The 26217-nt window shown below is 33.5% G+C and overlaps 1 protein-coding gene across 4 annotated transcripts in view; it reads left to right on the top strand.

The window, feature by feature from the left end:
• Positions 1 to 26217, top strand: part of BABAM2 (BRISC and BRCA1 A complex member 2) — a 546733-nt gene that overhangs the window by 94358 nt on the left and 426158 nt on the right. For all 4 annotated transcript variants that reach the window (XM_074209807.1, XM_074209805.1, XM_074209806.1 and 1 more), the window contains exon 4: positions 8743 to 8837. In XM_074209807.1, the coding sequence (XP_074065908.1) occupies positions 8743 to 8837 (95 nt within the window). The remainder of the gene's footprint in view (positions 1 to 8742; positions 8838 to 26217) is intronic.

Below are 26217 nucleotides of genomic sequence, written 5' to 3'. Positions count from 1 at the left end.
GTTTTATCCTGTACGGTTTAGCTTTCTCCTGGTATAATCCTTCTGTTCATGTCTTGATTGTTTTATCCCTGTCTTATAGTCATAGCCCTCTGTCAAAATATATTTCTTTTATCTGTCCTTATAGAAGTACAGTTCTCAGTGGTTGGTTGATTGATTTTATGAGCAAAATTACCTCAAAGTCACTTCCTACCCATAACATCTGACCAAGCACCCTCCCCTCATCTGTCCCTTTAGAAATACATTTTTCAAGGACCATAAACAATATCAAATTATAATCAGTTTATATCTCTCCTTCTTTTCAAGTATCCTCTGTAGAAAACAATCCTCAAATGGGCAGCTAGGTGATGAATTGGATAAAGCACTGGCCTTAGAGTCAAGAGGTCAAGAGTTTAAATCCTACCTCAGATACTTGACACGTGCTAACTGTGTGACCTTGGATAAGTCACTTAACCCTGATTGCCTCACATCCAGGACCATCTTCAGTTGTCCTGTTTCATATCTGTCTCACTGGACCCAGATGGCCCTGGAGGAGAAAGTGAGGCTGGTGACTTAGCACAGCACCCCCTCACTAAAATCCAATTCACGTGCTTTTCATGATGTCACCTCCATTCAAGAATGATTGACAAAACATCATCATCACATCCTCATGAGCCAAAGTATCTTGTAAATCAAAATCATTTTAAAATCCATGTATACCCTCCCTTTCTAGGTAAAATCCCTTTAATTATAATTGAAGCATCATCAAGTCAAACAAAATCACTTCATGACCTGTTATGTCCAGATGCTCTAAATATACTGCTTTCCCCTGTCCCTATAGTTATACTGCCCTTATTAGCTAAACATCAAGTAAAGCAAAATGACTTCATGATGGAATCAATACCCCCTTCTAAGTACTTTATTCAACCCTCATGAGTTAAAGTATCAGCTAAAGCATCATTATTTTCATTTTCAATCCGGATATAGCCATACACTTTCTCTAAGAATGTTTCTTTTACCTATCCTAAGTGAAATACAGTTCTCAAGATTTACAAGTATTGTCTTCCTTTGTAGGGATGTATCCAGTTGAATGTTATTGACAAGTGCTTTTTCCCCTTCTTGTAGACCTTTTTATACATCTGTTGAATCTTCTGTTTGAAGATTGAAATTTCGGTTATGATCTTTTTAGAAAATTTTGAAATTCTTCCATTTCATTGAAAGCACATCTTTTCCCTGAAAGAATATGTTGAATTTTGCATGGTAGTTGATTCGTTGTTGCAATCTAAACTTCATAGCCCTCAGGAATATCATATTTCAGGCCCTCCAATTCATTAATGTTGAAACTGCTAAATCCTGCATCATTCTGATTTTGGTTCCTTGGTATTTAAATTGATTTTTTTGGGCTGCTTGTAGTATTTTCTCCTTCTACTGAAAATTCTCAAATTTGACTACATTATTCCTTGGCATCTCTTTCTGGAGGTGATTGATGAATTCCTTCAAGGACCATTTTGTTCTCTTATTCTAGTTAGGACAGTTTTCCATGACGTTTCTAAAAGATACTTTCCAGGGTTTTTTTTTTTGTTCATGTTTTTCAGGTCCACCAATAATTCATAAATTATCACTCCTGGATCTATTTCCTAGGCTGATTGTTTTTCCCAAAAGATATTTTACATTTTCTTCTATTTTTTTCAGCCTTTTGGTTTTGTTTGATGGACTATTGGAATCTCATAGAATCATTAGTTTCCTTTTTCCCCAATTCTGATTTTTAGAATTTTGTTTTTTTATTTTAGAATTTTCTTATTTTTCCTTTTTGATTTGATATATTTTACCTTTAAATGAGTTGATTTTCCTTTTTCTAGTTAGTTAATTTTACTTTTTGATGAGTTAATTCTTTTTTCTAGTTGGTCATTTTTACTTTCAAAGGGGTTGATTTCCTCAGTCAATTTTTCGTAATTCTCCTTGATACTTCTCATGACTTTTCTCCATTTTTCTTCTTCTTCTTTTGTTTTTAAGTTTCTTTTTTAAGTTCTTCCAAGAGGTTTTTTTTTGAGCTATGACCACATCATAAAGTCCTTTGAAGTGTCATGTGTAGACATTTTTCACTGCTTTCCTCTTCTGAGATGGCTTTTTTATCATCCTATCAGATTAGTAGCTTTCTATGGTTAGTGCTTTTTGGGGCTTTTTTTTGCTCATTTTGATAGTTGAGTGTTGTTCGTGGATACACAGGGAGAATAGTCCCCAATGTTTTGTTCTGGGACCCTGGCTTATTGCTAGGTGTTTGTTTCCTTTTTGGTTAGCTCAACCCAGTCCTGTGTTTTGGCTCAAACTTTGTTTTTAGAGCTGGGGTTGGGACCCTCACTGCTGACCTGCTGCTGCCACTCTGGCTTGCTGAATTGCTCTGTGACTGAGAGTCTACTACTGACTTTCCTGTTCTCCCACCTATGCTGGGCTATACTTCCAGAAGTGACAGACCTTTACCAAAGTTCCTTCACAATATCTTGGAGTTGAGAACTTGTTTCACTTCTCTCTCTCTCTCTCTCTCTCTCTCTCTCTCTCTCTCTCTCTCTCTCTTATTGGAATCTGTAGTTTTAAGGTCTATATAGAGATTTCTTTTAAAGTTGTTTTGGGAAAAATTCTGTGAGTTTCCTTTGTGCTGCCATCTTGGTTACTAATTTACCAGTTCTAAGCTATTTCTTTTCCTTTTAGTTATTTTCTTTTTTCTTTTTTTTTAGTTTTTTTTTTTTTTTTTTTTTTGGCAGTGGGGTTAATTGGCTTGCCCAAGGCCACACAGCTAAGTTATTATTAAGTGTCTGAGGCTGGATTTGAATTCAGGTACTCCTGATTCCAGGGCTGCTGCTCTATCTACCCTTTTAGTTATTTTCTCCAGAGCTTTTAATCTTTTATTTCTTGCTTTTTTCTAGGTTTCATATAGTGCTTATGACAAATCTATTTTAGGCTGAACTTTTGAGTATCCCTAGAGCTACAGTAATTTTTTAATAGTTGTCCCTTTCCTCTTTAATTTATTTATCTTTCTAAATTTAGTTCCTGAATTTAAGCATTATACCAAGGTCTAGGACTTTCCCATATGGTGCCTCCTATTCATTGCTATTCTGTCCCCTGCCCCTATGCTGCCAGAGTCGACAGCTACCCCTGCAGGAACCCTTACTACCTATAAATTTTGTCCTGAGACAGTGTTACCTGAGTGGGCTGTGACTCTGATTCACTGTGTGATGGGTTTGCTTCTTTTCAAATGGACACTGCTACCACTTGGACTAGCACAGAGTATGAGCTCTCTTTCTCTGTATTACTGGAGTCTAATTCTGTTCTTGACAGGAGACCTTCTGACCTATTCAGTATATATTTTGGCAGATACTGCAAATGGACAATGTGTAATGGAGTAGAATACAATAGTGACCTGAATTGTATTTGGAATAATGTACCATATTTTTAAGGATCCCAAGCTTTTCTTGAAATTGAAATACCTTTTTGTAGCATCATCATTTTTTGCGTGATGATGTATGGTTCTAAATCATGAAATTTTTTGAGGAATCAAGAGTGTGAGTCTTCTAGGAGGCAGTGGAGATACAGGCAGATAGAAAGTGGATACAACCAGTAGCAAATAGTCACCATGATTTGATTTAAAAAAAGATATCAGCCAGGATATATGTGACTACTAAAGCAGTAGGTTTATTATGTAGCTCAACTTAGAGATGATAGAGAGGGATCCATCATATATTGGTACTTTTCATATATTAAGAAATCCAATAAAAATCTGCCACCATATTGCAGGGGGGATCATTGGAAAGGATTTATTGGATCACAGGATGAGAAAACAAACTTAGGTTGTAATCTTTTATTGGAGGAGGTATGCTCATCTGTGAGATAATACATCTATTGGAGTATTGAAGTTTCTACCTTACAGATTTCTTGCAGGGATCACATGAGATGTTTTTACTTTATTTACATAATGTCTTACAGAAATAAAAGCAATTGTTTCTAGGCTTCCATAGAATTTTCTTTAATTTTTCAATACTCTTGTAAAATTTCTTTTCAAAATTATGTTCATTTCATACCTGCTTCTAAAAACCACAAGGAAAAACCATAGGTTGAGAAAGTTCAGTCTCTTTATGTTGTCAGTTCCATTATTGTCATTAAAAATGAATTTTAATAAATTAAACTAATGAAACAGTTTGTGCATATGCCTACAAAAATTATCAGGATAGGAAATTTCTGCTCAAGAATATTTATTGATCAATAAAATGATGCTAATTCATAGCACTTAACTTCAAAATGTGCTCAATTTAAATATTCAAAGCAGTACATAGAAAATTACAGGTTAAATCTTTAATTTAAACCTGTTATAGAATTTAAGAATACATTATACTCCATTCTTTAATTAAAGCACCATATATAAAGGTTTTTTTTTATTATAATTGGTTGTCTTGCTATTTATAAATAAGAATTAGGTGGTGCAGTGGAGTCAGGAGATCCTGAGTTCAAATTCCACCTCAGACTCTTAACAATTACCTAGCTGTGTGACCTTGGGCAAGTCACTTAAACCCCCATTGCCTTGCAAAAAAACAAACAAAAAAAGAAATAAGAATCATGTGCCTTAATTTTCCGGAAATCATGTTTTATGTTGAGTGGTTGAAGCAAATGAAGATGTTTAATGCCAGAAAAGATGTCTTCATATATTTAAAGAACTGTGAATTCTTTATTACTTCAGAGGAAAGAACATGGGTAAATGGGTAGAAATTATTGGGAACCAGAAAGAAATATTTTTCTACCAACTAGAGCAATCAATCTAGCAGTGATGGAGCTTATGAGATGACGAGTTCTGAATCACTAACAACATTCAGCAGAAAGTACTGAATGTGTTCTTAGACTTGAGCAGGGATCTTAACCTGGAATTCATGAATATTTTAAAAAATGTTGTTTTTTTAAATAATGTATTCCTTGTATTTCTATGTGTTTTCTTTTATGTTTTTAAAAACATTATTCTGAGAAGAGGTCTGTTGATCTAACCAGACTTCTGGAGGATAGCATTATTCAGAAAATGGTTAAAATTCTGACTAAATGATCTCTGAGATACTTAAAACTTTTAAGAGTTATAAGTTTCTCCCTTCCCCCAAAATTTTCTCCTTAGTGTACAGAATGGTGATTTTTATCACTGAATAGAAAGCTATGAACTCTGTAAAAATTCATAGAAGATAGATAGCAGTGCCTGGTACAGAGTAGATATCATGTAATGTCAGAGAAGAGAAATGGGCTGTATACAATGGGAAGAAATGGGAAGGAAACAAGTGCAAATAGAATTCCGACCATGTTCCAGGCATTGTGCTAATCACTTTTTACTAATATTATCTCAATTATTCTTCATAGAAATCTTGTGAAGTTTGTGCTCTTATACAAGAGATGTTGCAGACATATAAAAGACAGGACAGGACAACTGAATGAATCTTGGGAGTAGGGACTGTAAGAGAAAGTAAACCAAATCCAACTAGTTCTTTTCATTGAAATTTAGATTTAAGTTACTTTCATAAGTCACAAGATCATCCCTTTGGCTTTCCAAAAATTTTTAATCTGCAAGAACAAAGGAGTAGATGTAACAGTAGGAAACATAGAGCAAATCAGCCTTTCTTTCTCATATCTCTAGTTCAGTATAGTTTCTTTGACTCATTTAATGGGAAAAATTTAGTTTCAGTGAAGGTGAAAATGAGGAAAGAATGTGGGAAAAGATAAATCTAGTGAGATCTAGTGAGTGAAAGTATCCTTAAGAGAGTTTCAACACTATCTGTACTTTGATCTTTCCTTCTAATGAGAAAGTCCTTCCTTCCCCAGAACTACATGAGAACTTTGGTTACATTGGTACAGTTTATATATGTATTGGGTCAGTATTACATGTAATACCTGAAGTCCTACAATGTTTATTTCTAGTAATGTATGTTATATACCTTCTTTGGTCTAAATCTGTTGAGAGTCAGATTTACTCAGTGATCACACCCTTCCTTCTTTCCCTCTACTATAATAAGTCTTTTGTGCCTCTTCATGTGATATTACTTATCGTCTAATGTCTAGCTTTCTCCTAGTATAAATCCTTCTGTTCATGTCTTGATTATCATACTCACAGGCCCTCTGTCAGAATATACTTCTGTTATCTCAAGGATTGATTGATTGATTGATTGATTTATAAGCAAAAGTAACTCAGTCACATCATATCCACAGCCTCTCTCCAAGTACTCTCTCCTCATCTGTCCCATTAGAAAAATACTTATCAAGAGCCATAAACAATCAGATTATGATCAATTTATGCCACACCTTCTTTCCAATACCCTCTATAGAAATTCAGTTCTCTAGAACTGAAGTATCATGTAAAGCAAAATTATTTAAGTACGTTCCTTCTAATTGTAGCTAAAGTATCAAAGAAAGCAAAATCATTTCATGATCTGTTTATGTCCACACTCCCTCCCTCTCCCCATAGTATAGTCCTTACACAAGTATAACATGATCATTTCATGATCTTTTTATAGTCAGACTCTGTAATTACATTCCCTCCCTCTGTCCCAATAGAAAAACTACACTTATAAGCAGAATCACTTCTTTCTCCATTTATACTCATACTCTCAAAGCACAGTCCCTCCAATTACATTCAGCCCTCATTAGCTAAAGTATTGGCTAAAACATCCTCACTTTCACGTTCAGTTTCTACCCATACCCTCTCTCTAAGTATATTTCTTTTAATTCTCCTTGACGAAATATAATTCTTAAGTATTACAAGTACTGTCTTGTCTTGTAGGGATGTATCCAGCTTAATGTTATAGACTAGTGTTTTCCCTCATATCCATTTATCTTTCTATACATCTTTTTCTTTTTCCAGTTGGTTTATTTGACTTTTTGTTCTTATATTATTTTTCCAGTTGGTCATTTTTACTTTTCAAGGAGTTGATTTCTTCAGACAATTTTTTTTTATTTTTTTTGCAAGGCAGTGGGGTTAAGTGGCTTGCCCAAGGCCACACAGCTAGGTAATTATTTGAGCCCGGATTTGAACTCAGGTACTCCTGACTCCAGGGCTGGTGCTCTATCTACTACACCACCTAGCCGCCCCCCACCCCCACCCCCACCCCGAGACGATTTTTTTATAATTCTTCTGCATGGTTCTCATTTCTTTTCTCCATTTTTCTTCTTCTTTTCTTTGGGTTTTAACATTCTTTTTTGAGCTCTGGTTCCAAGAGGCTTTTTTTTTTATTTGAGACCAATTCATAAACTCCTTCACATGTAGTCATTTTTCACTGCTTTCCTCTTCTGGGATATTTTTATCAACCTATCAGAATCATAGCTTTCTATGGTTAGTGCTTTTTTGTTTTTATTTTTGTTTTTGCTCATGTTTTAATAGTTAATCTCTGCTTATAAGGTACAGGGAGTATAGTCTGAACCTGGATCTGGTCCCTGGCTTATTGCTTACCAAGGTGTTGGCTATACAGAAGTTTGATGCTTCCTTTATGCTTATAGAGTGGTTTCTTCCCAATCCAGACCCATCTGTTGTACCAGCATTCCCAACGCTTGAACTGTTTCTTCCAAGCTGGGGTTGGGACCTTCACTCCTGGTCTGCTGCCACATCAGCTACACTGCAGTTGAGAGCAGCTACACTGCTTTCCTGCTCTCTTGCCAACGCTGGGCTATTATTTCCTTTTACCTAGAAGAGAAAGACTTTTACTGAAATTCTTCCATGATATCTTGAGTTGAGAACTTGTTTTACTTTTTTTTTTGTAGTGGAATCTATAGCTTTAAAGTCTGTGTAGAGGCTTCCTTTCCAGTTTTTTAGGGAAAAGTTCTGGGAGCTTCCTAATTTCGAGTTGCTATCTTAGCTCTGCCCCAGAAGTCTGTCAGTGTGTTCTGCTTTATGTTTTTTGAACACACATTCACAGTATACCCACTTTCATTGTCTTCCTGATTGAGTTTTCTTTATGGGAAAACTTGTAGTCTCTTATGTTTCCCAAGAGAGGATTGGAGTTCCAGGACTGTGCCTTTTTTTGTTTTGCTTAAATTTTATTTTGCATTTTAGTTTTTCTTGAAATAAAATGTTTTGATCTTAAATTTGTATTGCCATTTTCCGCATTGGACATAGTAAGAAGTTTTTTGGTCATATGATTGTTAATTAAATGTAATTTCACAGGAGTCTTTTCTATGTAGAATAATAAGCAAATACTCCAGATATGATTGTATATATTTTCCGACTTTATTATATTCATTTTTTGTTTTGGACAGAATTTGTGATTTCACTAACCATTTCTCTCTCTCAGTGAAGAAACTCCCTTTACTATTGCACATTTTAATTTGCGTGCAACTTAAGAGTTTTAGAAAGAATCCTGAGTCAGTGCAAAGTTAAGGAAGGGACATGTCTAGGATTGCATATTCAGCATCTATCAGAGGCAGGGCAGAGAAGTTAGATCTTCCAACTTCTGGACCAGTTATTTATCATCTATGCCTTGCTATTTCTCTTTACAATGTATTACATTATAAATCAATTTATAGATTTTTATATATTCTTAAAAATTTTTCTTTAAAGTTTTTGGTGTATATGCATGGTTTAGGATGCTCACATAATGAAAAACATCTTTTAAAATTAAAGATTAATAAATATTATTTCAATTGTTCTTCCCAAATTACATTAAAAACCAAAAGATCTGGAGTTTTGTGTATAGCATGAAAGATATTTTGATTTTTAACATAGGATTATAAAATGCATTTTATTTTATTTTCCCTTAGGGGATATTATTTTCAATGCTCACTACCCAGAGCTGCCCCCTGATTTTATCTTTGGAGAAGATGCTGAATTTCTGCCAGATCCTTCTGCTCTGCATGTGAGTATCTTTGGTATACTTATATGATGATTATTTGATGTTGAGGAAAAACAATTGACTTTAAATGGAAAAATTTGCTTGTAATGCAGTTTGCCACCCACCTCTTTTTGTTATTATCCATATCCACTTTTACTTCGATTTGTAAATAAAGATAATCCATTTGCTGCTATAATGTTAATACTCAGATCATTTATTATAGCTTTATTTTCAAAATATTTTAAGTTAACTTAAGAGAAAGGAGAGCTTTTTAGATTGCTCTTTAGACAATTGAGGAATGGCTGAATAAACTGGTACAATAGAATAGCATTGTGCTATTAGAAATGATATAAAAAATGACTTCAGAGAGTCTTTCATAGTATGAATTAATGTCAAAAGTAATGAGAAGATCCAGGAGAATGATTTATATACAAAGACAATAACATTTTAAGGCAAACAACTTTGAACGAATTAAGTGTGAACAAAGCAATCAGACATCCTCTGATGAAGCCCAACTCTTGACAGAGGCGATAAAGGAATCTAGGGCACAGATACATTTTTGTATATGGCACCAATTTGAATTTGTTTGATTATGCTTATTTGTTACAAGATTCTCTCCCCCCTCTTCTTTCTTTATCTTCATTAATTTGAAGTAGTATCAGAGGGAGTGATGAAAAAGGAAAAAAGAATACCATTGAAGCATTTTTAAAAATACACAGAAAAGGACAGAAGGAAATTCAGAAGAAAGCATAAACAAAGATAACAGTTTGGAAGTAACAACTAGAATTTATTATATACTTTGAATAAAAGCAAGTGCTAGGAAGTAGAAATTCATGATTTCATGTAAAATACCATTTTTGTGTTCTGTTGTATGTATGGAAGTATTCATTTCAGTAATCAAGTTCAGTCTAAAAAAATAAAATTAAAAAAAAATTAAATCAATGCAATAGTTTAAAGTATTGGCCAAAATATTCTGCCTGCCAATTTAATGAGCCATACCGGAAACAGTTTGAACTTAATACTTAGTCCTTACAGTAGTTTTCTGTGTATCCAAGAATTAACATTTTAGTCAGTAGAATTTTTTTAAAAATTGTTCCAATAGTCTTTTTGAGTGGTAGAGTTAAGAGGTCAAGTTGGACTGAATTTTCGCATTACCTCAGGAGTGAAGCCCATGTCCCCTACATGTTGTATTCTATTACCATAAACAATTTATTTGATAAAATAAAAAGATACTGTAATTAAAATACTACTTGGGCAGGATTGTATTTTGCATGTTTATTGTAAGGAGGCTGTGACTTCTTGATTTAATATTACTGCCTATTATATAGAAATGTTGCTTTAAATGTGCTTGCTCAAGAATAACTGCCAAGTTGCCAGTGTTATTTGTACTATATTTCCATATAGTTTATAAATGAACTACCAACACATATATAAGTGTCTAATGGTGAAGATTTTATTTATTCCTACTATTTCTTTTTAAAATTTTTTAATTTTATTTTTAAGACAGTGGGATTAAGAGATACTTGTTCAAGGTCACATAGCTAGGCCGTTATTAAATGTCTGAGGTCACATTTGAACTCAGGTCCTCCTGACTCCAGCACTCCAGGGCCAGTGCTCTATCCACTATGTAAGCTTGTGCCTTTTTTTTTTCCTGTGGAGGAGTATGTAATAAAGCTATAGTGACATATTGTATTTCCCCATGTATTAAGATGCACCTTAATTTGGGTGCCTGAAATTTGAAAAAAAAGTATATTGCATAAAGTTATTGAACTCAAGTTTTATTCATCATAAAGTTCTTACAACTCATCACTGTCAATACTCCAATCCATTAGCTCATCCTCATCTGTGTTTGATGACTAATCACTGCTTTAGGAGAGGCAATGCTATCCTGCCTGTATTCTGGTCTGTGGTTCACCACAAACACTTCTTGGACAAGTATGGATAAAGATTCCTGTCTTATCCTATAGGGAACTAGGAGGGGAGGGGGAAAAGAAAGGGGGTGGGGCTGCTAAAAAGGAAGGCAGATTGAGGGAGGTAGTGATCAGAAGCAAAATACTGGCAAGAACGGTCAAGGTGAAAGGAAAGAGAAAGATATAAAAAGGGATAAAATAGGGTAGAAAATATAATATACAGTAATTTACAGAAGTAAAATACAGTAATATACAGTAATAACTATAAATTCAAATGGGATGAACTCTCACATAAAATGGAAGCCGATAGTAGAATCGATTAAAAACCAGGATTCTATAATATATTGTTTATAAAAAACATTTGAAGCAGTCATACATGGAGTAAAGGTAAAAGTCTGAAGCAGAATAAATTAAGCTCTAGCTGAAGTTGAAAAAAGGCAGGGGTAGCAATCATGATCTCAGACAAAGCAAAAAAAAATGTATCTAATTAAAAGAAACAAGGAAGGAAAGAACCATAGACAGAAGTAATATTAATATTAAACATATGCTTCAAATGGTATAGCTTTCAGGAGAACTTAAATGAGTTACAGGAGAAAATAGATAGTAAAACTATACCAGTGGGGGAATCTCAACCTTCTTCTCTCAGAACTAGAGAAATCTAATAATAAATAAATAAATAACCAAGTAAGAAGTTAAGGAGGTGAATAGAATTTTAGAAATGTTAAGTAGACAGAGAAAATCAAAAGGAACATACCTTTTTCTCAACAGTACATGGGACTACACAAAAATTGACTGTATCAGCATAAAAGCCTCACAATAAAATGCAGAAAGACAGAAATATTAAATTCGTTCTTTTTAGACCATGATGCAATAAAAATCATTTTTATTAAGGACAATGGAAAGATGAATGAAAACTTAATTGGAAACTAAATCTAATCCTAAAGAATGGGTGGGCCAAATAACAAAAACAATCAATAATTTCATCACATGAATGACAATAACAAGACAGCATACAAAAATTTGTAGGGAAAATATTATAATCTCTAAATGCTCATGTTAGTAAAATAAAGAACAGAACAATAAACTGGGCATGCCACTAAAAACACTAGAAAAAGAACAAATTAAAAATCCCCAAACTCCAAATTAGAAATCTTGAAAACCAAAGGAGAAATTAATAAAATTGAAAGTAAGAAAACATTGAAATAATAAAACTGGTTTTATGGGGAAAAATGCAATAAATTAGATAAACTTTTGATCTTTTAAAAAACAGTTGAAAATCAAATCATCACTGTTAAAAATGAAAAAGATGATTTTACCACCAGTGAAAAGGAAATTAAAGCAATAATTTGGAACTATTTTTGTGCAATTGAATACCAATAATTGACAATCTGAATGAAATCATTGGATATTTATGAAAATATAAATTACCCAGATTTACAGAAGAGGAAAAAGAATACTTAACCTATTTTAGAGGGGAAAAAAATTGAACAAACCATCAATGAACTGCCTAAATCAGATGGAATTACAAGTGAGTTCTATAAAAATTTAATTAGAAATTTATTTCAATACTATATAAACAATTTAGAAAAACAGGTGAAGGAGTCCTAACAAATTCATTTTATGATACAAATATGATATTGATAGATAAGAGGAACCCAGACATTAAAAGAAAATGAAAGACCAATTCTACATGAATTCTATATGATTATTAATGCAAACATTTCAAGTAATATTTTAACAAGAGGTTACAGCAATTTTTCACCATGATAATACATTATGATGAAGTGAGATTTATTGTAGGACTGACTTCTTAATAGGACTTCTTAATAGGAAAACTCAGCATAACTGACCATATCAATATCATAACTGACCATATCAATAACAAAACCAACAAAACTTATATGATTATATCAATAGATGCAGAAAAAGCTTTTGGCAAACTAAAGTACATGTTCCTATTAAAAACATTAGAGAGCATAGGAATAAATGCAGCTTTCCTTAAAATGATAAGAAGTATCTAAGACCAATAGAAAAACATTATATGTAATGAGAATAAGCTAGAAGCATTCCCAGTAAGATTGGATATTATCCCAATTTTTGTGAACTATTTTTTTGGATGATATAATGGTATACTTAGAGAATCCTAGAGAATCAACAAAAACTACTTGAAATAATAACTTTAGCAAAGCTGCAAAATATAAAATAAATTCACATTTCTATAAATGGTCAAAAAAGCCCAGCCCAGCAGAAGAGATAGAGAAATTTCTGTAAAATAACTGTAGACAATATAGTATACTTGGGATTCTACCTGCCAGGATAAACCCAGGAACAAATAGAAAACTTAAATCACATCTAAACAACTGGAAAAATATCAGTTGTTTATGGGAAGGCTGATAATAAAAATGGCAATTCTATCTAAATGAATTTAGTCAATGCTGCACCAATCAAGCTGCCAAAATATTATTTTATAGAACTAGAAAAAAATAATATCAAGATTCATCTGAAAAATCATGATTGCAGATATCAAGGGAATTAATTTAAAAAATGCAAAGAAAGGCACTGGATATACTTAGTAGCATCAGTCCTATATTAGAAAATGACAATCATTAAAACTATTTGGTACTGGTTAAGAAATAAAATGGTATTTTGGTGGAATAGAATAGTACACAAGACAAAAGTAATCTATTGTTTGATAAATACAAAAACTCCAGCTTCTGAGATAAGAACTCAAAATTTGACAAAATCTACTGGGACAACTGAAAACTAGTATGGCAGATCTAGGTATAGAATAATGTTTATACTGTATGTCAAGTTAAAGTCAAAACAGGCACATGTTTTAAACATAAAGAGTGATTTCATAAGCAAATTAGTAAAACAAGGATTAGTGTACCTGTCAAATCTGTAGATAATTTCCTCCTTCCCTCTCTGATTTCCCTCCTCCCTAAGGTGATAAGCAATTTGAAATAGGCTTTATATATATATATATATATATATATATATATATATATATATATATATGCAATCATGTAAAATATATTTCCTTATTCAACTGCTATTAATCTTGTAACAGGCTAAGAGATCTAAAAAATTTTCACACAAGTGACTTATCTAGCCAACCCTCTCCACTTTGAGCTCATGACATTGATCTTTTGAACCAAGTTCAGGATTTATTTATTTCTTTTAAATTTCATCTTATTATCTCAGTTCACTAATCTCCTGAAATTCTTTTAAATCATAATTCTTATTATCAGCATATTAGTTATACCTTCCAGGTTTGCTTTCACTCCAAATACAGTAAGCATTGCATCTATGCCTCCATCCAAAGCAAATTAAATGATATGTTGGATGAAATGTCAAGCATTACAGAACCATGAGGTATAAGGGAAGTTCCTTGGAAGAGACTGGAGCATATTCTGTAACTAATTCTTATTGTCTAGCTGCATGGTATATAGGAAGAACCTTTTTTGATTGGTTAGAAAGCTGAAACTGTATCTTCAAAAGGACCTGATTCAGCTTCAACCATCTCTTTGCTTCAATCAAGTATGTGACAATAATGACCCCTCTTTGTGTCTGGCCATATAATCTACCTTAGTGACCTTTCTACCTAACTGGTAATGCCATCAGGTCCACATGTCTCCATATGTGTTCATGAAGGGTTACAAGAGACTCTCAAATGCTTTGCTGGTCTGCTATGAGCAAATTAAATATATACATTAAAACTGTAAACTAATGAGTGATTTCTTTTGAACATAATGTAACTGTCTTATAAATACTATAGATACTATACTATTACTTTAAAAGACAAATTTTGGGAATTTGGGAGCTTATGGGGAAAAACAATTTATGGAAGTGAATGTTGAAATATGTCTTAGTACACTTCCTTTGGAGTGAAGTACAAGTGGTATATTTTGTCTATTATCTATGAAGATCCAGGGAGAATCTGTGGAGACAGAGCAAAGGGAGGCAGTATAGAACTTCTTATCAAAATTGTCAAAAGTGATGTTATGAGGAAAACTTAAAGGAAAAATCCTATGAAGAATTTTTGTTATTACTAAAGAGATCATTTAAAAAAATATTTATTTTTGAATTTCACAATTTTCCCCCTTACCTCATTTCCTTCCCCCCACCGAGATCATTTTAAAAAAGTTTAATCCAGTTTATTCCCCAAGAATAAATCTAACTCTTATATAAGAAGAAAAATATGAAAATTTATAAGGTTTGTAACCAGTATCTAGAGTAAATTGATTAGTCTGAGACTTTCTAGATAAGCAAAGAGGAAATTTACTGTATTGAGGATATGAGGAGATTATAGCTGTAAATTTCTGCATAATCACAATATTATAAATAACTATGTATGCTCTTTTATTAATTTTGGTAATTAGTTATATATTCAGAAATTTTCATATTTAGTTATAGACAAAGAAGATTACTTGCTATTACAAAGGTTTGTTCTGCTCACTAAATAATTAATATTTAATAAACTGGGATAGAGTCCTTAGCTAATTAATGAATGAGAAAATAGATCATACTCTAATTTTAGTCAGGCAGTCTACATTTCCCTCAGGGGTTTTAGGGTATCCTGAGCAAAGAGAAGGCTGAAGCTCATTCAAGTCCTTTTGAAAATATAGTTACAGCTATGCCACAAATTAAAAAAGACTCCTCTCATTCACCATGCAACTACCCAATAGGAATTAGTTACAGAATATCTGCACATGCTCCACAATCTCTCCAAGGCACTTCCATTACACATCACCATGCTTCCATTACAAATCTATCACTGTTGGCTCAAGTTCCCACTGTCTGTATTTTCCAGCTATTAGGGGAGCAGTGACTGACATCCCTATTCAAGGAAGGAGATAAACAAGCAATTATTAAATATCTACTATGTGCTAGACACCAAGCTAAGCACTTAATAAATATTATCTCATTTGATCCATCAATAAACTCTTAGAAAGGGATTTTTATTTTATTTTAAAGATGTAGTAGGAACAAATGTACTATATTTCCCCATGAATAAGATGTTCCCATATATAAGATGTACCTTATTTTGGAGCACAAAATTTGAAAAAAATTTATTACATAAAGTTATTGAACTCAAATTTTATTCATCATGAAATTCAAGGACCTTCTGCTCATAGTTTTCAGTAATCTTTTGGGCAAGTCTAATACTTGGATACATGCTTAGTCCATTCCATTTCATGAATCTGAAGCACCAGTTGTGTCCTCCTTTAAAATCAATAACTTCTTTTTCATCAGTAATTCTTCTGGCCTCATGCTCATCTTTGTGGACACAGGAATTCCAATTGCCCTCTGTTCTTAAAACCATATCTTCCATTCTCTCTCTGAATCAAGCCATTTTGCTGACTTGCCTCTCATGCCCTTCTTCTGCCATGGTGTTTTCAGAAGGGTTTCTTTTTTCCTGTAACCAGTCTCAGTTGGAGGAGGACCAGCATGATTTCCATTCACTTTTTCAAACTGGATCACTTTTAGCTTGAATTCAGCACTGTATGAAAATTTTTTCTGAGCCATTTCTGGGCAGAATATGGCAAACCTACCACATCAGTAACAAATAACTATTGACAACATTAAATACTTGGGAATCTACCTAACACGACAAAACCAGAAAATGTATTAACACAATTATAAAGGACTTCTCGCCCCAATAAAGTCAGATCTAAATAATTGGAAAAATGTCAATTCCTCATGGCTGGGTCGAGTTAAAATAATAAAAATGATGATTCTACCCAAATTAAATTACTTATTGAGTGCCATACCAATCAAACTATCAAATAACTCTTTTACCAAGCTATAAAAAATAGTAACCAAATTCATCTGCAGCAACAAAAAGTCCAGAATAATAGCAAGGGAACTGATGAAAAAAAATATAGAGGAAGGTGGCCTAGCTCTTCCAGATCTAAAACTATAAAGTAGCAGTCATCAAAACTGCTGGTATTGGTTAAGAAATAGAGTAATGGATCAGTGGATTAGGAGAGGTTCAGAACAAATGCAGTAAATGACTACAGCAATCTATTTGACAGATCCAAAGACATCAGCTTCTGGGATAAGAATTCAGTATCTGACAAAAATTATTGGGAAAAACTGGAAAATAGTATGGTAAAAATTAGGCATGGTCCCATATCTCACACCTCATACCAAAATAAGGTCAATATGGACACAGGATTTAGGCATAAAGTGTGATCATAGATATATTGATAGGCCAAGAAATACTCTATCATCAAATCTATGGAAAGGGAACACATTTATGACCAAACAAGAATTAGAGTACATTATAAACTACAAAATGAATGATTTTGTCTATATTAAATTTAAAAAAAATTTGTGCTAATAAAATCTATGCTCCCAAAATTAGAAGGAAACCAGAAAGCTGGGAAACAATCTTTACAACTAGGAGTTCTGATAAGGGTCTCATTTCTAAAATACATAGAGAATTGCATTGAATTTATAAGGTTACAAGGCATTCCCTAATTGATAAATGGTCTTAAAATGAAGAAATTAAAGCTATATATAAAATCATATGAAAAATACTTCAGTCGTTATTGATTAGAGAAATGCAAGTTAAAACAACTCTGAGGATCACCTCATATCTATCAGATTGGCCAAGATGAGAAAAAGGTGAAAATGATCAACGTTGGAGAGGTTGTGGGAGGATTGATGCATTGCTGGTGGAGTTGTGAATAGATCCAACCTTTTTTGGAGAGCATTATGGAACTATGCCCCAAGAGCAATAAAACTGTTCATTCCCTTTGACCCTGCAATCCCAATTCTAGGCCTATATCCAGAAGAAATCATAAAAAAATAGGAAAAGTTCCACATGTTCCAAAATATTCATAGCAGCTGTTTTTTTTTAGTGACAAAGAATTGGAAATTGGGGGAGAAGTCCATCTATTGGGGAATGGCTAAACAAGTTATTGTACATGAATACTATGGAATATTATTGTTTTCCATGTAATCATAAATGGAGAAGCATGGAATGAGTTACAGAATCTGTTGCTGAGCAATGGGAGCAGAACCAAGAGAGCAATGTACACATTAACAACATTGTGAGATGATCAACTTTGATGGAAGTAGCTCCTCTCAGCAGTTCAGAGAGCTAGGACAACCATATTAGCCTGACTATGGACAATGTTATCCCCATCCAGAGGAAGGGAAGAAAAACAAAAGAAAACAAAAAAGCAAAAACAAAAAACAATCCTTCAGAATCTAATGAACACTTAAAATTTTTTTGTTTTGTTTTTTGAATATTTTTTTAAATTTTGTTTTACAATTTTCCCCCCATTCTTGCTTCCCTCCCCCCACGGAAGGCATTCTGGTAGTCTTTACATTGGTTCCATGTTATACATTGATCTCAGTTGAATGTGATGACAGAGAAATCATATCCTTAAGGAAGAAAAATAAAATATGAGATAGTAAAATTGCATAATAAGGTAAGCTTTTTCTTTCTAATTTGAAGATAGTCTTTGGTTTTTGTTCAAAGTCCATAATTCTTTCTCTGGATATAGATGGTACTCTCCATTGCAGACAGCCCCAAATTGTCCCTGATTGTTGCACTGATGGAATGAGCAAGTCCATCAAGGTTGAGCATCACCCTCATGTTACTGTTAGGGTGTACAATATTTTTTTGGTTCTGCACATTTCGCTCAACATCAGTTCATGCAAATTCTTCCAGACTTCCCTGAAATCCCATCTCTCCTGCTTTCTAATAGAACAATAGTGTTCCATGACATACATATACCACAGTTTGTTAAGCCATTCCCCATTTGAAGGACATTCACTTAATTTCCAATTTTTTGCCACCACAAATAAGACTGCTATATAAATATTTTTGTAGAAGTGATGTTTTTAACCTTTTTTCATAATCTCTTTAGGGTATAGACCCAGTAGTGGTATTACTGGATTAAAGGGTATGCATATTTTTGTTGCCCTTTGGTCATAATCCCAAATTGCTCTCCAGAAAGGTTGGATGAGTTCTGATGAATATTTAATAAAAAGTATCTCTTATGTATCTCTTTTCCTTAAACCGAATTCCTCATACTGAAAAAGACTAATCTGTAAACATGTTAGCCAAAGATATGTATATACAGTGCTAATTGGACTGTTTGCTGCTGTAGCGAGGGGCATGGGAAGGGAGGGTAGAGGGAAATTTTGTAACTTAAAAATATACATGTGCATATGAATGAAAAAATAAAAAATTAAAAGACACCCTTTGGAAGGAAAACAATGGCAAATCTGGATAGCATACTAAAAAGCATTGCTTTGCTGACTAAGATCTGAAAAGTGAAAGCTATTGTTTTTCTAGTAGAAGGCTATGAGAGTTATACTATATAAAGAAAGCTGAGCACTGTAGAACCAGAAATTCCAAATGGTGGTGCTGAAGAATACTTTTAGGAGTCCCTTGGATAGCAAGGAAGTCAAATTTGTCAATACTTAAGAAATTCAGACTCTTCTTTGGAAGGACAAATGCTGAAGTTGAGACTTAAATACTTTGGTTAGGTGATAAAGATTAGAATCAATGGAAAAAACCAGATATTGTGAGAGATTGAATGTAAAAGGAGAAGGGGATAGCAGAGGCTGAGATGGATAGATAATTTCATTGAAATAATTTAAAAGAGCCAGGGCAGACTTTGAGAGTGGGGATAGAAGGACCTGGCATACTATGATGCATCTACAAAGAGTCAGATATGATAGAAAGTTTGAACAACTACAACATTAGTTTGGGGTACATGTTTGTAGTACAGGGATTAATTGCCCTTTAATTTAGGGAGGAAAATATTTTTGGCTATTTGGGACTAAATTTTTGCAACCTTCATTATAATTCTACAATTTTTACTGTTTCCTTGCATAAGTATTTTGTTGAAGATCTGATTCTGAATTGTTACTATATTCCATTTCTTTAAACAGATACACTTGACTCAAATATTTGTCCAACCTTTTTTAACATATTAACATATTTGAGTTGTTATTGATTACTTAATTTTAATTGGTCCTTTTAAAATAATAAAATCAAAAATAAAAGGAATAAATATTTTAGAACTTTGATTTCATTTTTGACTAGGTTTTTTCTTTTTTAAAAAATTTTATTTGTTTAAGGCAATGGGGTTAAGCGACTTGCCCAAGATCACACAGCTAGGCAGTTATTAAGTGTCTGAGGGCATATTTGAACTCACGTCCTCCTGACTCCAGGGACAGTGCTCTAGCCAGTACACCACCTAGCATTGTCCTTTGTTTCAATAAAAACTTTTATTAACCCTAATATTATATATACACATGTATGCATGTGTATATATATATAATATCTATATCTAAATAAATCTATAGCAATATATATGTACAGAAAAAGAGAGAAAAAAGACATAAACTTGTAAATATGTTTGCTGCCATAGCTATGAATGACCAGTGATAAAAAGGAGCAAAGATTCATGAATTAAAGAAGTTAGAGAAAAAATTTTTTGCTCTTGGGTAAGATACTAAAAGTAGTCTGAATAATTTTCTTAAGGAGCATACCCACAAAGAGAAGAGATATACATACAAACAAAATATATGTGTTTATACACTCGTAAATAATATACAGGCATATCTTGTTTTATTGTATTTTGCTTTTTTTGGAGTTTTTTTAAACCAACAAATAGAAGATTTCAGACAACTCTATTTTGAACAAGTTTATCAGTGCCATTTTTCTAACAGCATGTCCTCACATTATGTTTCTGTGTCACCTTTTGGTCATTCTTTTCATATTTTAAACTTTTTCAGTATTATATGTTATGATGATTTTTAATCAGTGATCTTTCATGTTTCTACTATTGTGATTGTTTTGGAGCACCATGAACCACATATAATTTAATCAATAAATTTAATCAATATATGTTTCATGTGTTTTGGCTACTCCATTGACTGACCATTTCCTCATTTATATATTCCTCCTCAACCCTCCCCATTCCCTAATATGTTATAATATTGAAGAATATCTTATAAATTTAGTTGACAGGATTTGAAAGGATAGACTCTAATTTTGAGAGTACTGCTGTGAGTAAAATGCTGTCTAATAGCATTACATGGTATAGAGAATCTTCAATGCAGCCAAACTTCATTGTTGTCTTTTTTGAGAAATTGCCATGACCACCCTGATCAGTCTGCAACCACCAACACTGAGGCCAAACCCTCCACCGGAAAAAAGACTGCCATTCACTGGAGGCTCAGATAATGACTACCATTATTTTAGCAATAACATATTTTTAAATTAAGGTATGCTCATTTTTTAGACATAAGACTATTACACATTTAATAGATTACAGTTTAGTGTCAACATAACTTTTACATGCACTGGGAAAACCAGAAATTCATGACTTGCTTTATTACAATATTTACTTTCTTGTGATGGTCTAGAACCAAACTCCCACTATCTCTGATGTTTGCCTGTATCTCCTTTTGTGTGTGTCTGTGTGAGTTTGTGTGTGTATGTACACACACACACACACACACTTAGACTTTGTAAAGGAATTTAGCCACAAAAGCAGGGATAGAATTCTAGTTTATGTGTATGCATACAATATGTTACACATAAATCACATAGATGTATGTATCTGTGTGATTCTAACTCTGTGTGTGTGTGTGTGTGTATGTGTGTGTGTGTATACACATCTTTACATCTTTCTATAGATAAGGCCATAGACTTCTGCTTCATGGCCAAACTCCTTAATAAATATGTCTGTATTTGCTCAGTCAGTAAGTTGGCACATCATACTTTAGACTGTGCTAAGTGCTAGTGGTGCAAAGAAACATACAAAACAACCCCTGCCTTCTTGAGCACATTCTCACAACTAGAGCTTCAGCTTTTGCTTTTCTAAATTCTTTGTAACTTGACTTCCCAAATTGAACATTCAGCTGAAATTGCCCTCTCCAAAGTTACTAGTAATATCTTAATTGTTAACTCTAATGGCTTTTCTCTCATCTTGATCCTCCTTGACCTTTCTGCAGCAGCTAACACTGTTAAAAACTTTCTCTTCTGTTTTCAAAATACAGGTCTTTTCTGGTTCTCCTATGTATCTACCTGTTCCTTCTTACTTTACTTTGCTTGTTCATCATTTATGTTATACTTCCTAACTGAAATATCTTCCAGTGCTGTTCCCTTGACACTTTTTTCCATTCACTTGGTGGTTTCATCAACTTCCATGGAATCAATTTATGTATCTGGATTTTCCATCATGTATCACTACCTTCCCTTTTTTTTAAGAAAAAATTTTCAAAAAATTTTATTTAAGGCAATGGGCTTAAGTAACTTGTCCAAGGTCACACAGCTAGGCAATTATTAAGTGTCTGAGGCCGGATTTGAACTAGGTCCTCCTGACTCCCGGGTTGGTGCTCTATCTACTGTGCCACCCAGCTGCCCATGTGCCTTCCCTTTTGACATTTTTTAACTAGATCTCTTATAGGCATCTCCAATACAACTTATCTAAATATGAACTCATCCTATTTTCCTGTCTTTATCCCCCAACCTCTCATTTTCATCCGTTTTCCCAATGAGTGATGAGTGTACCATCATTTTCCCAATTATTCAGTTTTGTGACCTTGGTAGCACCTTCATTTCTCACTCTTACTCAATCCACATATCTCTTGCCACTTGCTCCCTGCCTCTAATCTTGTTATTTTTACCTTCATATTATCTCTCATTTATGTAATATCACCACCCTAGTTCAGGATCTCATCTCCTTTTTTATCTTACCTATTATAATAGCCTTTTGGTTGATTTCTGTTACAAGTGTCTCTTTATCATCATCTATACTGTTACCCAGTTGATTTTCTTAAAATGCAGATATGCTCATGTCACATGTCCCCTTACCCTACTCCTCCCATTCTGTAAACTCCTGTGCCTTCCTATAACTTCTATATAACATAACTGACAAATTGAGTAGAGCTCTGTAGCTGGGGCATGAAGAAATTTTCTTGCTCTTCTGATCTGGATAATCTGTAACCATTGAGAACTCCTACTGCAGTAGTTTATGGGAACAAACGTTCATGATGCATAGAATTTGGGGAAAAATATTTTAGCCTTTGGATAAATGATTAAAAGCTCTCTCTACTTCAATTTCTTTAGAAAAATGAGAGATTTGGAATAACTAATTTTTAGTCTTTACGCCTCTGAAATTTTATCATCATTTGAGAAGTAGATTTTGAAAAGTTTTTAGAATATCTGACTGTGGACTCCCAACTAACATTTACTCATTCCCAGTAATGATTCTTTTGAAGTTGAAACACATTTCTCCCAAAGTATTACTTTATTAATTTCTCTTTCATATTATTAAAGAATTAAAGCTTTTTGTTATATTAATAATCTGAAGAAAAATTTTCCTTTTAGGATGTTGAGGAATCAAGAAATGTCTTTTGTAACTTCTCTTTTTCAAGGTCTCATATTGAAATAGTGTTGTTGAGCTATGTGCAAAAATAGAAAAGAAATATAACTATTATCTTATGTATTACATGGTTCAGCACTTTATTTTATACTTAAGAACAGATGAGGGACTGAATTGGCTCAGAACTCCTTTGTTTTGTGCATGAGTGAATGAATGAGTAAGTGGATGAAAGAGTGAAAAATTTAAGTACTTACTCCATAGGTAATAAAAATAGAAAAATCATACAGACTCTTCTTTCACAGAATACACATTCTAGTTGGAGAGGAATGTTCAACTATAGGGTGGCTAGGAATGCCCAGAGGTCTGCAGGAGGGAAGTGGTAAGCAGAAGATAAGGACAGAAAGGTGCATAGTGCAGGTAAATAGTAAGGCTCAGGGATTCTCCATCTTGCCAGATAAGCAAATTGGGAACTTCTTGCTCAGTATAGTAGTGTGAATGCCCTCTGGCTGGGGGGACTGGAAAAACCCAGGTAATAGAAGAAACATGTTTTCATATGATGAGACTTTTCCCTCTGTGTGCTGTGGGCTTATGGAATATTATGAAGAGAGATATAAAGCTAAAGCATCCCCACTTATCTTTCCTTGAAATTAAATTCTTTTTTAAAAAACTAAAACAGTTTATTTATACATTTATGATGAGAGCTGGAAAAGGGACTTCATTTTATTGTTTTGTTTTGTTTTTTTAGGTTTTTGCAAGGCAAATGGGGTTAAGTGTCTTGCCCAAGGCCATACAGCTAGTAATTATTAAGTGTCTGACACTGGATTTGAACCCAGGTACTCCTGACTCCAGGGCCGGTGCTTTATCCACTGTGCCACCTAGCTGCTCCAGGACTTCATTTTAAAAAATAAAAAGAAAGCAATATGTGATGTAGAATCTTGAATAGAAGAGGAAAAAGACACAAGAAGGGAGAAGAGACATACATATACTGACACTGTCTGTCTGTATCTCTCTCTCTCTTAAAAATATTTACATGGTTATATAGATAGGAATGATGGTAGAACTTTTGAAGGAAGGAAGCAAGCTGAGCAATCAAGGTCCAGGATTTTTACTAATCACTTGCTAAATATAGAATTCCTCCAGGCACTTTTTCAAGATTATGGTTCATCTAGAGATCAGCCACATGTCAATCCAGTGTGTTGTTGATGTTTCATTCTCCCAGCAAGTTCTGGATAAAAGCATGATAGAACTGGTATCTTGTGGAGTTATAGTTGTTGTTTTGGTCATATATGACTCTTTTCTGATCCCATTTGGGGTTTTCCTGGCAAAGATATTGAAGTGTCTTGCTATTTCTTTTCTAGATCATTTTAAGATGAGGAAATGAGGCAAATATTACTGGTTGTCAAATGACTTGTCCAGTGTTACACAGTTAATAAGTATCTGAGACTGGATTTGAGCTCTTGAAAGTGAGTTTTCCTTTTTCCCAGACCATTGTGTCATGTAACTTTGGGCTTTTTAAAGGCAAATGGGGTTAAGTGGCTTGCCCAAGGCCACATAGCTAGGTAATTATTAAGTGTCTCCATGTCACGTAACTTTGAAGAAGACCAAGCAGATGTTGCTTATGTGTTCATTTTTGGTAAGAAAATGACAGACATCACAAATTGATGTATTGAGGGATAACCTACTTAATTTTAGGAAAGTCTTGATCCTCTGGACTTCATAAACTAGTCTATCTGCCTCAGTGGCCCAGTCCATCCATATAAAGAAATTGACTTAAGGAAGGCAGAAATTCTCTTGTCTCTAGACATAGCTAGAATTGTCAGTTCCTGTTTTAATCTGTCGAGGGATCTGTTCCCTGCCTATCCCCTATCACAGTCTTGGTCACCTTTTGGGTGATGATGGAAGCTAGGTCATGATTTTGAGATGCTATTGAGGAAAGCAACTAAAAGGAAAAGGTATACCCAGGTGGCAACTACTCTAAATTTTTTTCTTGCATTGAGCTTTTTGGAATGAATTGTATAACTTAAGCAAGATCAGTAAAGTTTGTCTTTTCATTGTTCTTCTATTGAAGTGCTTTGACTTTCCTTCTAGATTTTAATAAGTTAGTTTGTATTGATTGTTAGGATTTTGTTTAAATTTATGTAATGATGTTATATTACTGGTTGAATTTTTTTTTGTCTTTCAACTTACTTTGTTATAGAGCTTGGATGTCTACAGATTTGAGCACATTAAAAAGCAAAATACTATTACAAATTTTGAATCCAATTCCGATGTATGTTTTTTCCAACATTTTGAAAAGCAAAAAAACCTTAACTGTTAAAAAATAATTTCAGTGAAATTCTCTTCATTGGACTGATATTGTATGCCAAACTTCAGCCCCCACAGAAGCCTTGAAGTGCCAAGATAATAAGCCTATGAGGAAATTGCCAATTCAACCTTAAGATCATCCAATGAAATCCTTTGTAATTCATGGATGCAATCTTGAATTGATTCTTACTTGAGTGCATATTACTTTCCAATTTAGGTTGTTAAGATGGAAAAATAGAGGAAAATTTCACTTATGCAAATATTAAACTTATTTCAGATATTTAAAGCTGTTTCCTAAATGAGAAGCTAAGAGGAAACACTGAAGTAGAGTATTATATATGGAGTTAAAGAAGAACTGGGTTCAGATCCCACCTCTTTATAGTTGTATGATCATGGAAAAATCACACCTTTCTGAACTTCAGTTTCTTCATTTGTAAAATGAATTGGTTAGACTAGATAACTGTTCATCATCCCTTCACATTCTAAATCTGTGATCCTATTTTCCTATGAATGAGTTTTCTCCTTGTCTATGCTAGATGGTTACTTGTCTAAAGATAAGTGTAGGGATCATTCTTTTAAAGATAGTAGAAATTTGTATTAGGTGACCTCTATTACATTTCAATTCTATGATTCTGATATTCATGTGTAGCAATGATGATATTAAAGTAAAACAAAGAACAGACACCGTAGTTTTCTTTAATTATACCAATTGAGGGCCAGGCCAGTCTCAAAAAGTAAAAAGTAGGAAATATAGAAGTCAAGTAATCTTGGCACATGAGAGGACTTCAGAGGTCTAAAGTATACCTGAACAGGAATCCTCTCTAT

Source organism: Macrotis lagotis, chromosome 1 (assembly GCF_037893015.1).
Source record: "Macrotis lagotis isolate mMagLag1 chromosome 1, bilby.v1.9.chrom.fasta, whole genome shotgun sequence".
Classification (NCBI taxonomy): Eukaryota; Metazoa; Chordata; class Mammalia; order Peramelemorphia; family Peramelidae; genus Macrotis; species Macrotis lagotis.
This window is presented reverse-complemented; position numbering and strand designations above follow the sequence as displayed.